The sequence below is a fragment of the Sphaeramia orbicularis genome, chromosome 19 (genome assembly GCF_902148855.1).
Source record: "Sphaeramia orbicularis chromosome 19, fSphaOr1.1, whole genome shotgun sequence".
Classification (NCBI taxonomy): Eukaryota; Metazoa; Chordata; class Actinopteri; order Kurtiformes; family Apogonidae; genus Sphaeramia; species Sphaeramia orbicularis.
In genome coordinates, this window is record NC_043975.1 from 35040717 (window position 1) to 35055889 (window position 15173).

Genomic DNA, 15173 nt, shown 5'->3' on the forward strand with positions numbered 1-15173 from the left:
AGACAAACAAAAAATCTGCCCCCCCTCCCAATCACCAACAAAATTTAATCATTTGTTCCTTGTGGAAGTATCGGCATTTCTTGAAAATTTCATCCAAATCCTTCTATAACTTTTGAGTCATCTTACTAACACACAAACAAACAAACTAGAAAAGCACTCAGAGAGTGCAGACCTCTGTCAAGGCAAATCAGTGCCCACCCCCCCCCACCCCGATCACCACCAAAATGTAATCATTTGCTCCTTGTGCCAGTATCAGCAAATTGTACGTAAAATATGAAAAGTCAATAGTAGTCACTGTGCATTCAAGTGTTTCCTTTCAGTGTTATGCAGTATTTTGGGTTCATTTTACTACTGTGTTCATGTATACGTCGCATTTCACTGTTGTACAATAAGGTGGTGCTCATTTCAATGACTTTACATACTGTTGTGTAGTTTCATCTACAGTATTGTATCATCATATGTTTGTAGCATCACTCTGTGGTTAAAAAAAACCCCAAAAAAACACAGATCTTTAAAGGGCTGTTTTCTGCTTTATGGTGATGCTTTCCAGCTGAATCCAGGAGGGTTTTTAGCGTTTATTAAGATTAAGAAGGGGAATAAGGAACATTTGATCTGGTGACAGTTTTCTTTGGACAAAAAGGGGGAATACGAACTGTAATCAGAAAAGTAACTAAAGATGTCAGACAAATGTAATGAAGTAAAAAGTGTATTTGCCTCTGAGATGTAGTGGAATAGAAGTATAAAGCTGCATACATTGGAAATACAAGAACGTCACCTGTATCCTTATGTGCAGTGCTTTTGTTAGGACACAGCAGGGTTTATTTATACTTTTATTCAGTGTATTTAATGTTCATGCCGTTCACTATCCGATTTTTTCTTTTGTGAGGAAAGAGGAAAAACGCTGGGCTCTGGTTCCCGTACTCACAGCCAGGAGTGACTGGTGCAATTATTCATCCTAGCGAACAAATGTGTTATTCTAAGTCAGGATGCCATTGTTCTTTTTCCCCCCAAAGAATCACAAGAGCTATTTATTGGCCCATTCTCCCCTTCTGTTATGTTATCTTAGCCCTAATTAATAGAGTGCCACTGGGCTGGAACCAGTGAGTGGAGAGCAGCCAGGTGTATAATCGTGTCTCTGAGTCTAGTCTTAAGTGCTGCTGCCTCTTTCTCATGGATATGGTTTGTCTTCCTCCCTGGTCTAAATATGTCCCGAGGCCAGGCCGTTAATACGCTCATGTAAGGGTTGTCTGTGTCGTGATCGTTTGCGCTGACGAGACACTTTTACTCTGTGTTGCAGAACTGGGCCGGGATGAGATGCCCGTACAAGCTGCTCCGCATGATCCTGGCACTAGTTTGCAGTAAGTTCTCCAGGTTTACTCTGGGCTTCTGTTGTTTATATGATCAGTGATGGGAAGGTGAGTTTAGGAATGTAATAGGTAGTAGATAGTAGTTACGGGTAAGTATTATAAGTACGCTGCATAAAGTTGGAATAAAACCTTTTTACCTCTTCTCATGAAATGATTGTGACATTGGAGTTTATTCTTGATAGATAAAGTGTAGCTGGGATTTAGCATTGCACTTGATTAAAGGTGATTAATGATGTGTATAAAAAAGAATTATGTCTGAAACAGTGGCAGCTACTCGTCTTTCAGAGAGAGGAAGCTCATTGTCAGCTTACATCAAAAAAATGTCAAGTTATTTAAACATAAATTTGGCCCGCCATTCCTTTTTAAGAAAATGGCCAGTGACCTTATCATACCAAATAAACAAGAAAACGTTGAAATTAGGTTAAATTGAAACAAGGAAGTACAATGAGTGTATTTTATTTACAGTGCAAGAAATGAACGAGTAATTTCATAGTGGTTTCTCTCTCGATTTCACAAGCAGAATGTGCAATGGTATTAAACTGAACTCTGTAAAGTGAAGGAGTAGATCTCAAAATAGCTGTCAATCACATGGGATTCAGCCTTTCGACTGATCCTCCAATCAGCACGTGGAAGCCCAGCATCCAGCCCGGTTGAGCTCCGCCCACAGCTCCATTCATCCTCAGAGATGCTGAGCGTCCGGGGGCGGGACAACATCGTGGCATTTATCCAATTACTGTCCAGTTTTGAGGCAATTAAAAAAACTGTTCCACTCAGTCCCATAGAAGTCCATGGACACTGGGCATCTACGGGCAAACGCACTGAGCAGAGATCGAATGAGAAAACAGCGCAACAGGAATGTATGAGAAGTGAACAACATCGAGTCCGTTGATTTGTGATAAAGCTGATTCTGAACGAACTCGTCTGTGAGATGAACGTGTTCTAACACATTTGTAGTCAATGAAATGTCAACACAACCGTACATATTTCACTATTTAATTTTCGTAATTTTAGGGGAAGCCGAGCTTCCCTCGCAGTCTTTGAGAAATCGCCTCTGGTCTGAAACCAAAGTTATTCTAACTTTATGGACGACAGTGTATTTTAAGTACTATATTCCGTAAAAGTGGATTAGTAGATGTAATTTAATGATCTATGTGTTTAGCTCAGAAACTATAACTGATTACTTTAATATATTTTATTACCTACAACAAGGTCTTTTTTTTTAAATCAGCATTTTCAATATATTTCTTAGGGGATCCTCAGTCTTTGACAAATTATTCTGATGTTTTTGTGTCTGTGTGTCCCTGATAACAGTGAAAATTATGAAAACTCTTCTGATTGGATTGGATTCCACTTTTTTCATCATGAACTGTGTAAAATTAAAAATAGCTTTAAAATTTAGCACACATACAGGGCCTATATATTAATATCATTAAATGTTCACCCTCTCAGATGTTTCCCCCTTTTATTGCTTCTGGAATTGGAATCATGGTCCACATAATTTTGCTTTTCTGACAAGAATTTACAAATAAAATGCTGTCAAATGTCAGAGAAAACAAATTTCTACAAAGCAATGTCAAAACTAATTAAAAATATATAATGTATTGAATGTGAAATGAAGTCAAATTATGTTGACCCTGATTGTATTTATAAAAGTAAGAAAAGTGGGAGACATCCAAGATGGTGAATCCTTATAAAAGACACTATTTTTATGTTATATTTTATCTGAAGATTCTTTGGGTCATTGTTTTCAAAAATACAAAATCCAATCTCTAGCGATGTGCATATATTTGCCTGATCACGCTGGGCGTTTTATGTTGTAGAGGATTTAGGTGGTGTTGCAGAGCTTTGCTCTCTCTGAACGCTCTCTAGTTTTATTTATTTTATTGGTTTATTTAACAGGGCCATTGCCCATTAATATACATTGCTGTAAATGCCAGAGAGAGCTGAGAGGCTATTTTTCTTCTGGAGTCCCCGGACAGATGTTACAGTGGCATCCCAAATAGAAATATTAAATTGAAATCACCAAAATATGTAGATCATTTATAAGCACGCAGAAACAAAAATGAGAAGTCTGATGATGTTAATGAATATATAATTCACAACAGCTTTATACGACAATATGAGATACCAATTTAAAACATCTAACACATATTGTATTTGCCTGTATCATTTGTATTTTGTAACAGTTTTTTTCCCAATTATTTATAATGGCTTTGTTCATTATTGTTTGCGTAATTGGTGATGCTGTTGCACTTCATTAGTTCATTAGTTAGGCTCATAATACACAACAAAAAACTATAGATGATAAAGTTAATGAAGATACATGTTAAATAACTAATCAAAACATGTAAAGCAGAAGCACAGACATAAAAAAGCCATACATAGAATACATTACACTTTACTGAACTAACCTAATACTGTTTTGTGGAACTCCCCAACAGTGTTTGATAAATGTGTATCATACGAATTCTCTTCTTAGCGTTGTAATGTGTGCACACCTGTTCACTGTTCAACATAATGGCAGAGCATCTTTGATATGAGCCCAGGTTTAAAAGCCTCTTGAAGTCAATTACCAGACATGCTCCTCAAGTTCTTATCAGTAATGGCTCCGAGTCAGCGGCTCTCTGATTGGACATGTTGCTTTGTTTTCAAAGCATTTGAGTCGCACTACTTGTCCTTTTTCTCCACACGAGGGCCAATACACTGTGACTTTCATTAGTGAGCAATATGTTCCCTCCATCTGTCCCGTGCCTGCCGCCCCCAAACTGAGAGCACAGTGAGTCTCTGCTGGAACGTTACAGCTCTCCTCAGTGTTTTACAAACAGGGGAAACAGCTTCTCAAAATGCAACGTGACACATTGTTTGCGTCAGCTTCTGTGGAGACATAATATCTGACTGGTTCTGTGTTTAGTATTTAATCAGCTGTGTTAATGGTGGAAACAAGGAACTGTAGCTTTTTACTGAAACATCCATAGAATAAACATCCTCTGATATTGAGACTTGTCTTTGGCTGCAGACGCACGTACTCACTCAGCCAGTGATGTTTACCACATGGCTGGAAGTATGTGGTCTCCCTACATTACATCCATATACAGTATGATCTGGACAAGTCATTCCCAAACTATAGACACTAATCTGCAGCTATAAGGATGTGTAATCTAGGAAGACTTTCAGCACCGTGACTGCAGAGATTTCATCCTATTCACAGCATCAGTGACGTTAGTTGCAACAGGGCTATTGTTCTAATTTATCCATATGGTCATTTTCTTCAACACCAGTCATTTCCAACGTATCGAAGTACTAGAAATCTTCTGCGACCTCTTGAAACCTTTAATCACAACCCTGATCAACAGATGAGACTAATGTTGATTTATTTCCATGTATATATATTTTTTGTGAACAGTGTGAAAATTGATAAGTGGAAAAGCAACAGTTGTAACAAATTAAGTGCAAATAGTGAATTGTTAATCCTGATGACACTGGATAGCAAAGTGCTTGTACAATTTCACAATATCCAGTTTAATATCAATACAAAGAAAAAAACTTGAATGATGCCAAACCAGGTCAAATTAGGTCCAGTAAAGGAAGAAAATCATCTAATTTAAACCCTGTGGCTGGGTTTGTATAATTCATACTTAATCTAAATATTCAGTCATAAAGATTTTATAGTAACTTCAATTAAATTATGTATCTGAAAATTAAAGCCTTTTTATTTTATTGTGGATGACCTCCCGCGACCCACACCATCAGGGTTTTTTTCAGCTATAAAATTATTATTCTGCACCAACCTGAGTAAACCACTTTATTCATGGAGTTTATGCTCCTTCCCCAAACTATTGCCACCAACTTGGGAGTGCATTTCTGTACTGGAACGAAGCCCAAATTGTGGAAAAATAGCCATAAATTAAAAGTACAAAGTGGCTGCAAAGTCCACAAGCTTTTGGCTTGATGGTGCAAAATCACCTCAGTCTTGATTTGGTTATTGCTTAAGTCATGATTTGATATCTTTGTTTTTTCTCTGCTTCCACAGTGAGTTCGGAGGTGGGCCGTGCAGTCTGGCTTCGCTTCTCCCCCCCGTTGCCCTCCTCGGGGCCACAGCCCAGCTTCATGGCGCACTTGTCCGGGGCCGTGGTCGGGATCAGCATGGGGCTGCTGATACTGCGCAGCTATGAGGAGAGCCTGCAGAAGCAGTGCTCCTGGTGGGTCATCATCTTCTCCTTCATCACGTTCCTCCTCTTCGCCATCTTCTGGAACATCTTTGCCTACGAGCTGCTGGGGGTGCAGATCCCCGCTCCTCCCTGATGAAGGCCCCCCTCCTCGGGCCCTCATCCACCTTCACAATGACTTCAAACACCAAACAAAGGTTCCCGTTTTGCTCATAGTTAACTTTCCCATTTCCTCTCAAGTTAGACTCAAATGAAATAATAGGAAATCTTTCACACTAAAGTCGACCAAGAATCGTTTTTTACAGATACTTTGCAAATCAAAGAAATATGTCTCTTTTATTAAAGAGGGATTACAGTAGCAACAAGTACAGGTGAATGTTCCTCAGATCCTATTGAGGAGCATTGTATCTTTTTATATATGTTGAAATTTCATTCACATTACCAGCTGTAAAGTTTCAGTGAGCATTTTGACATTGTGCTCTTTATTTGTGTTTCATCAGTCGTTTAGCTGAACGCACCTAAAGTACAAAATATCTGAGGAGTTCATGACACATGCCTCTGTTGAAAAGAAAAAAGTAGGTGAAGTGAAAGTGTGCACCACAGCTGATACCAACGCCAAGAGAAGTTCTGTCTTATATTAGGTTCAAAGATCAGGATCAGTAGCAGTGTTTCTCCTGAAGCTGTGAGGGATTCGCTGGTTTTGCTTAAAGTCATTTGATGCAGATGATATGAATTTAAATTTCAGCTGTACTACAAAGCTGAACTGCAAGGTTGAAAAACGTTTTTTTGGCAGAGCACGCTTATTATTATCCAGGGACAGCAATAAAAAGAAAAAAAACATAAAAGTACCAGTGAAAAACGATTGTAGCTATCACTTTTTAAAACTTTACAGCCCTGTTGTAACTCACAGCGGTCACTGTGACTTTTTGCAAAGTTGCCGGCATGATAATTTGAAAAGAAAAAGCATCTATCAGAGTATTTTCTTAAAAGTCACTGAAAAATGTCTTTGGTTGAGTAAAAAGACATCAGTCAGACATTGTTGAGTGAAAGTGGATTAAGAAATCTCTTTTCAGAGCAGGTACAGAAATTTATCATTTCAGGAAAATACACATGGATTTTAAAGCTTCTGTCAAGTCGTACCTTAACATTAGACAGAGGCGTCACTGTCATTTTAAGTTACTGTATTATTTACATGACATTATACCTACACTGTGGATACAGATCGACATTTTCACACAACATAGACAAGACATGCAAATGAGAAATCATGGTCGCATGACAGGAGGGACAAGACAGAAAATTATGAAAAAATGAAAGCTGAAGTAGTGTTTTTTTTCTGAATGGTCATCACTTCAGCGAGTGAACTCCTCCTGTGTCAAACGCCACCAACTCGCCAGGCGCACCGTGTAAAATATGCCATGTCATGCTCTGTGGCTCTCAGCGAGACAAGGACACAAACACGAACACTCACACATCCGTCTCCTCTTTGTCTTTGAGAGCAGCCACTGCCTGATTGTGTAGGTCAATGTGGACAAACCGAAGAGAAGAACACACACATACACAAACAGACACACACACAGATACTGGCCTCTGCCTGTTCTCGCTCTGACAGACTGAACTGGGGAGGGCGCGGATGTGTCATCACCTGACCTCTGACCTTTCTGTCCCAGAGGGCATTGGGGTCTCTTTGCCAGGCCCAGTCTATACCTCAGTTTCTCATTCTTAGGGACTGTATACTTTTGTAAAGGAATGTACCTATAAAAAAAAAAAACAACAACAAACAAACAAGAGTGTTATTAAGTTGTCCCCGTTTTTCATTTGATAGTGGATGTGTATATTGTATGTTCATAACCAAGAGTATATTTATTTGTATTTTTTTCCCCTAGCAGGGAAAACAGAAAAGTTTCAAATGGTGCAAAATTAATGCTATGATTGTTGTTCTTCTCATAACTCCTGTATGGCTTTGATCCTCTGAAAAATAGTCCATGAGGCAAAATCCCCTGGTTTGTTCGATGGCCACCAACGACTCAAGCTTGCTTGATTTTATAAATCTTTAGTGCTTTACAAAATAAGCCATAGAAAGAACTAATGTGAGAAGGCAAAGGTGTATGTTGGTTTGAGACCTGTTGTATGGTAGCTCATGAACTTCAATTCAGATTTCATTTCTGTGTGCTCCAAAACTGAAAAACGTTTCTTCAATGTGAATACTCTGCAGATGAGGTTAACGAAGACAAACTGTGCAAGAACAAGCCTGTGAAACCCTGGACTGTTTGAGATATTTTTATGTAGCTAGATGCATTTTTACTACTTGCTTGAGAGTCAACGCAGCTTCATTTTGCAAGTGCCCACATCCCGAACTCTCCCCCCGTGGTGTGTGACGATGCCTCGCTGCAGTCCCTCTATACAGAGCCTGTGTCGTATATTAGCTCCGCAGAGATTCGAGCTTTTTGGAAAGCTGAGCTGAGGCAAGGATAGCGAGTACATTTACCCATGCTGTGTTCCATTTTTCAGGCTTTCGATCAATAATTCATTTGAATGTCCACTGGCTGCCTGCGAAGAAAATTTTTTTTTTATGCATTTGCCAATTCTGATGGTTGGTCATAAATACAATTCTGAGAAGTTGCTTCCAAATGAAAGTGTCAGTAGTAACAGGAGATATTGTGTTAAATGAGAGAATCAGTGTGAAATGGCAAGAATAAGCCATTTTCAGATATTAACAACATGAAAAGTGAAGATCAGCTGACACACAGAGGTAATGAAGCCTTGATGGAAACTCTTATGTATACTAGGAAATATTATTGCTGGGGATAGCAGAGATACATGGATGAATAATGCATACATACCCTGTTAGCCTATAATGAAGATGAAGACGATGCCTGAGAGGAGGTTAATGTGCCTCTTTAACTTAAGATTCATAGGAACCCGGAAGGGTTGTAAAAAAGGGCTAGTAAATGGATATGTTTTTGTAGATCACATTAACTGTGAATATCACCCCTCTTGGATGGACTAAAATGAAAGGCTTATGTCCCTGAACCTCAAAAATTATACACAAATAAGTTATATAAAACAAGTGAATACCCTTTATAATGTATTTATGCAAAAGAACAAAGCAGACAAAATTGTAGTCAGAAGAGGACAAAATAAGTGCATGCAGCTTCAATAGCCAGGTAGAGGAAATGTTTTAGTAGATTATTACTTTTTCTGCAAGGCAAATCTCCTGGCCTGGAGCCTGAGCCAGCCACAGCACCAACACACCTCACATCTGAGAATAGAGGCAGCTTGCCTCGAAGGAAACGAGTCAAAGGGAGTGACAGAGGCCTGATCCTCTGTAAGTGACAGGTTTAGTTTGGTGTGTGTGGAATGGAAAGACAGCAGCATCAGTGGCAAAGGAACAATGTCTGCACCTGCCTCATAAAAAAAAGAACCTCAGCAGGGCTGTTGTCAAGCTCTACCTGCCCTCACATCCTGTCAGCGCATGTCACAACACCCCCAGTGTCAGCATGATGCATGGCTGTTGTGAGGAACCCAAAGCCAGACTGTAAACGGGATATCGTCCTTTAATAGGTGGATCTGACAGGCTGCGGGATGTTAATTTAATGGCTGTCTTTGAGTGACATATTTGTTTTCAGCGCTATAAGAAAGGAAATGGCAATGGGCTGAGTAGGAGCAGCCGATCAGAACATCACTCCACATAATCCACACCTTCTCTGTGGTTGGTTTGGAGCTGATGAGAGAGGTCAAGAGATGAGATGTAACAGATCGCTTAAAGGTTAGAGCAAAACCTGTGTGAGTCTCATTGATACATGAACCCTTGTTGATGTGACTGTCCCCAAAACCATCCATTTCTGTGCTTGTCTGATTCAGAAATGCAGCATACTTGACGGTTTCTTATCTCCTGTTCTTGTTTTTTGTCATCGGTGGACTTTTTTGCACTTATAATAACGTAGACATGTTGTTGTGTGCCATATTCTCTACTATCATAAACATTCTTTGATGCTATGTTTTTTTAAGGTATTACCTCCCTATGCCAATCCATTGTGCTGTTATGCCCAATGCCTTGTTATTTATAAGCCCAGGACTAAGCACCATGGCGAGAAGGCTGCTTTGCTGTTTTCTATATAGTACATTCTACACGATCATGCACAGAATCCACAAGAGAAAGACGCCGCAGTGCAAACAAGTGAAGTTATTTCATATTCAGAAGCCCCTCTGAATTGCTGCTTGCCAACGAGTCAGCCAGGATGCCTTTTCTTAGATAAGGGTTACTCTCACTGCAGGACTGTGCAGGTGAAAAAGGCCAACGTAGCTCCAGAGATGGGTAATAAAATGCATCTAACAACAGTTCCTGGATGCACGCCACTATCTATATTTTCAGTTTTTTAAGTGATAAATTGAGACTTTTTAAAACTTTTATACAATAAACTGACGAAAGTACAACTTTAGTTCCCAAATTATCATGATACTGGTCTGTTAAAATGTGTAAAACAGGGTCTGATATATAATTTGTGCCAATTGGACAGTAACATTAAGTAAACGATATTGGTTAAAAAAAAAAAAAAACTACTGAGGAAATATGTGTCTTTGATCCTAGTGTTTTCAGATTGGTATAACTTATCCAATTAATTATTTTGTTTGATTATGAATACTATAATGGATGCTGCTGGCAATGGGTTTGAAAGCATTTTTATTTTAATGTGGATTAAATGCTGATCTTTGTCTGCCGTTGTAGAATGGGGGCTACTGAAGCCACGGTTTCTAGTTTGGTACGGAATCCCTTTCATGTTCACAAATACTGCCTGAGCCACTGGAGGTCGTGCAAATATTACAGTTGGTCTCATACAATGAGAGTCGTTCCCCTCTGACAGGTTTGAGTAAAAGTCATACGTATCTGTGCTGCTGCGGTAGTTTTCATGAGCTGCTTACTTGTATTAATAAAATGGTGCCAAGCTTATGAGGTTCAACCTCTCTCACCAGACAAGAGGTTGCACCAACACAGCGTTTACAAAAAGAAAAAGCAGAAGAAGCTATTTTTCTCTTGGTCATGAGGAAACTAAAGGAAAACTAAATTTACATATGGATAATTTATATCAAAGTCCTCATTAATTATTTCACAATCTATTGTACTTTTTAAATGTTCTGAACGGAACCATTTTATATTGTAAATATATATATATATATATATATTTTGTTTTATTTTGTACTGTTCATTGTACTTTGCTTTAATTTAGAAACAATATAAATAAAGAACAATACTGTGGCAACATCTCACTGCTTTGTAGCATGTTTAAGCATTATTCAATCTGTAACTGAAAGACTGGGAGAGAACTGTTATTAGACTGAGCAATATGAAGCCAAATGATACTCGCATCTAAATCAACATCAACAAACATCTGAAAAAAGGAATTACACAACCTAATAAATAAATCAGATGCTCTACACATTCTGTTTCATAGAAAAACTTTATTATTTCATACACAACCTAAAAAAAATAACAAACCTATTCAGTACAAATGTTTTTTATCATGTTTTCAGCTTCTTTCTTGGTGTCTCATCTAAGCACTTCTCTGCCACATCACTGCCTTTTACATTGATATCCTTTAGAAACGGGAGCTGCTGCTGAGAAGCGATGGTCATCGCCCACAAACACAGCTCCATTCTGTGGGGTGTCCAGTCCTGCCGGGGATCCACTGCAGAGGAGAGAGGAGGTCATGGGGTGCATTCATTAGTCACAGTACTAAGACACAAAAGACACTCAATACACCCTCATGTTCCTACCATTAGCCCACCTTTGTTGAGGTTTTTTGTCCGCTCAACCATCTTGCCAAGGTAGAGAGCATAGTGTTTGGCTGTGTACTGGATGGGCTTCAGTCCTGGTACACTCTCCATGGCCTCGTCAGACATGAATGCAGCCTGCTCCGGAGCTCCTGCTGCCAACACAGCTGGAACAAAAATGAACAGTGAGCCCTCAGGCCAAAGCAAAGTGTGGCAGTGGCACACAAGCTCCTGAAACAGAGAGCAGGAAGTCCAAGCCACAGATTCAGGCCATATTAACACTCATTTGGTCTTATAAGACAGACCTGTTCCTTGAAGCTGAGCTGTCAACAGGACTGGGTACCCTTCAACAATGTTTAATACTGGTAATAATACTGATGCCTTTGCTTCAATACTTTTTTCAATTCCAATTTCTCATTTTACCAAAAAGAAAATTATAATGCACATCACAAGTTTTATTTTAGCTCGTTTTTTTTTTTTTTCTATACTCAAAGCATGAAAATAAACCACTACATAAATTGAAGATTTCTGATAACATATCTTTAGTTTTTGGGTTTTTTTTTTAAATTGTGTGTTTTGCATGTGCTGATGCTGATGAAACTTCATGTGCTATGGGAATTATGGTAAATACTATTTCTGAAGTTGAGAATTGCTCATGAACGCCCCCTCATGTTGTATTTTCCACTGGGGAACTGGGAAAAATTTTTGATATACGAGTTGCTGAAATGAAAATAACCTTTGAACTTTTCAACATGGAAGAGAGCAACGAGGGATTCATTGCAAATGATCATAACATAACATGCTGCACATTTTTAACACCCCTCAGCCAGATACAGTGTAAGAAAGTTGAAAGTTACTGCCCTATAATTTACATTAGATTTGTGTAAATGTGGTGTGGATATCTCAATACATTCTTCAGATAATGCCATTACGTTGTTGAAAGGACGTCGACATTTGACCTTAATAAGTAGGTTATGGTCACCTATTTTCAATAGGCTTCTGCTTCATGCCAAGATGCCTCCACAGTATAAATTTGGTGCAGAGATCTCAATACATTCTTCAGATAATGCGATTATGTCCTTGAATGGACAGACAGACAGATGGACAGATATGGAGAGAAATTTGTTTCTTTACTCAGTCAAAAAGAATGGATTTGTTACCTGATGATTTACGTATTTATAGTATACATAATTCACAAAAAAAAAAAAAAAAATTGCAACATGGTGGTGCACTGTTGACTTAACACATCCAAAACTGTTTTACCCAAGCAGCAGGACACGATAAATTGTGTTTTTAATTTCACTATGACACCAAAAGCACTTGAACACAACGCACTGGTATTTTTGAATTCACAAGTGGAAAGGGTCATCTTCCTGATTGCATGTGAAGGCACAATTAGTTCTGACTCAGATCAGGCATTTTTCAATACTCAGTTGGGTTCGATCAAGCGAAAGTGAACATCAACATGAAAAAGTAAATTTGCACACATCATTTATCAAGTGGGCTCACTTTTTAGCTAAAAATCTCTATCCTATGGAACTGTTATCTTTTTTAAAATACCACTTGTACTTTTTACACCATAGCCATAGCTTGAATTTGACGCTAAAAATTGTAACTAAAAAATGTGAAAATTTATTCAGTGTGTTGATTATATTGATGATTGTTACGTTTCAAGTATTAGATTTTCATTGTTTTGTGAATAATATTGATATTTGTGAGTTTGAACATTTTTGAGTTGCTTGAAAGGCCCTGTCCATGTGTTACCACAAAAATACCAATTTTTAATTGTCAAATTACTTATAATTCAAATATTTCAGTGAAACTTTCAGAAAGTGAAGGTCTTTTGAATACATTTTGGGTGATGCATACAATGGTAATGAGTCATCCACATGTTACTATGGCAGCCTGTCCACGTGTTACCACATTCTCATGTCAATAAAACAGAGACTTCTCCATATGTTACTCCAAAATTTATTTTCAGCATAGTTGAACATAATATCTAAAAAGTTTTGTCCTACTTGATGTAAATTTCTGTTGAGAACCGCATTTTTTGAATGCTTGCATAAAGCTCTAAAAAACTGAGAACTGTTTCAAGTCCACATGTTACCGAGCAGTAATTTGACATTTGTCACCTAAAAATTTTATCCCCCCCCAAATTTTGTTATACATAAAGTTAAAGTGATTATAAATACCTTCTCAAATATGTATAATACATGCATATAAGTTACTCTGCTTACATGACATAGACTGTTGAACAAAAAATGTGTCCACATGTTACCGCTTGATTGGACCCAGTGGTATCTAAGAAATCTAGTCAGTGCCACAAAAGTATGGTAGTTTGGTAGCTGGCCATAACAGACACTTCTTAAACAATGATGTGCTAACCTGAGGCAGTGGCTGGGCCAACACCTTTCAGGGAGCTGAGCTCTATGATCGCAGCCTGCACATCAGGCAAGAGGCTGAAGGCCTTTCTGGAACATTTCTCCACAGTATCCTCGCTGTTGGAAGCCACCAGCTGCTGCAGCCTTGGCCTGAACTTCCCTCTCTGTAGAAAACCACACAGGGCCGCTCAAGGACATGGATAATGCACTGTCTGAGTGCTGTCAGACAAATATATGGTGTTTGGAGGGCATTTACTAAAGAAGTGTGACCAAATGTTTTGAGTATGTGTGTCTTAAATTTCTTTCCATTTCATGAGTCAGTGTAGACACTACTTACAGTAAGCTTCCACTCCATCAATTTCACCAGCTCTGACTGTGTGATGTGTTTGTCAGATCGACCTGAAATGACTGCAGGCAGCTCCTCTTGGTACCTTACCTCAGATACACAAAGACAAGGATTAGTTCACTAAAATCTTATACTCAAAGCAAGTCCAGACATGAACAGCAAGCTATATGTTCATGTTACTGATTTTCTTGGGAAAAAAAATCCCTTGAAAATGTGGCTTCACAGAGTGAAACTGTATCATTACTATGCATTTTCTAAGCTGCACAAATTTCTCATTTTTCACTGGAATGTGTTGAAATTTGCACTGAACATCCAAGAAACCTAAGGATAATTTGTATGACGTATATATATATATATATATATATATATATATATATATATATATATATATATATATATATATATATATATTATGTTCCTATTTTTAATGAATAAAATAATTTCCCAGTTTTAATATGTCCGTTAGTACTTCACTTTCTTGCAACCAACATCTGATTCCATTCAGTATAAATATAGTTCTTTCACATCTAGTAGTTCTGCATAAATTTGACTGAATGCATTTATATAGCAAGGCAAATGTATTTATATAGCACCAGTCATACACAAGGCAGTTCAAAGTTCTTTCCAAAGGCATACAATTACATTAAAATCATAGAGAATAAAACATTAAATAAGAGGAAAGTGCAGAAAAGATAAAAAAAAAAATAATAATAATAAGGAAATTAAAACAGGAATAAGAGGCAGTTAAAACAACAGCTAAAAACACTTAATGCAAAAAAAAACAAAAAAACCAATAAATAATAGGTGATCATTTACTGTCATTTAACACTAGTTATGAGGTGTTAATGTTACCATTTGTCAAGCCTCAGCAGCTTTCCAGGTGTCTTCCCTTTGGATTTAGCCTCGACTACGTCCCAGTACTTCACAAACACACCTCTCCATGTGTCAGGCTCCTCACACGAAAACAGAGAACTCATGTCGAAAAAACACTCACTGCGTCACATATAAAAACACAACGATACTGCACGTGTTATCTTCACACCTTCCTTTAAAAGACAAACAAAAAAAAAGACAACAAAATGATCTCCAGAAAAATTCTTCAATGAACAGTTGTAGTATGACGCTTCCGTTATGACATATG

At 38.1% G+C, this 15173-nt stretch overlaps 2 protein-coding genes across 5 annotated transcripts in view; one reads left to right on the plus strand and one right to left on the minus strand.

Annotated features, from left to right (window-relative positions):
* The window catches only part of rhbdl1 (rhomboid, veinlet-like 1 (Drosophila)), a 46486-nt gene extending 36782 nt beyond the window's left edge, over window positions 1–9704 (plus strand). For all 3 annotated transcript variants that reach the window (XM_030121855.1, XM_030121856.1, XM_030121857.1), the window contains exons 7-8: window positions 1298–1358; window positions 5398–9704. In XM_030121855.1, coding sequence (XP_029977715.1) covers window positions 1298–1358; window positions 5398–5669 — 333 coding nt within the window. In that variant the 3' untranslated portion in view covers window positions 5670–9704. The remainder of the gene's footprint in view (window positions 1–1297; window positions 1359–5397) is intronic.
* Window positions 9705–10973: 1269 nt separating this feature from the next.
* LOC115410278 (uncharacterized) lies at window positions 10974–15173 on the minus strand. 2 transcript variants are annotated; one of them, XM_030121859.1, is made up of 5 exons: window positions 14885–15173; window positions 14024–14117; window positions 13691–13850; window positions 11320–11472; window positions 10974–11220 (listed from the first exon to the last, which is right to left on the minus strand). In XM_030121859.1, the coding sequence occupies exons 1-5, from the start codon at window positions 15007–15009 to the stop codon at window positions 11054–11056; spliced, it is 699 nt and encodes a 232-aa protein (XP_029977719.1). In that variant the 5' UTR covers window positions 15010–15173; the 3' UTR covers window positions 10974–11053. The 2 variants fall into 2 exon arrangements, with proteins under 2 accessions (XP_029977719.1, XP_029977720.1); XM_030121860.1 differs by having other exon boundaries at window positions 14024–14122; window positions 14885–15001.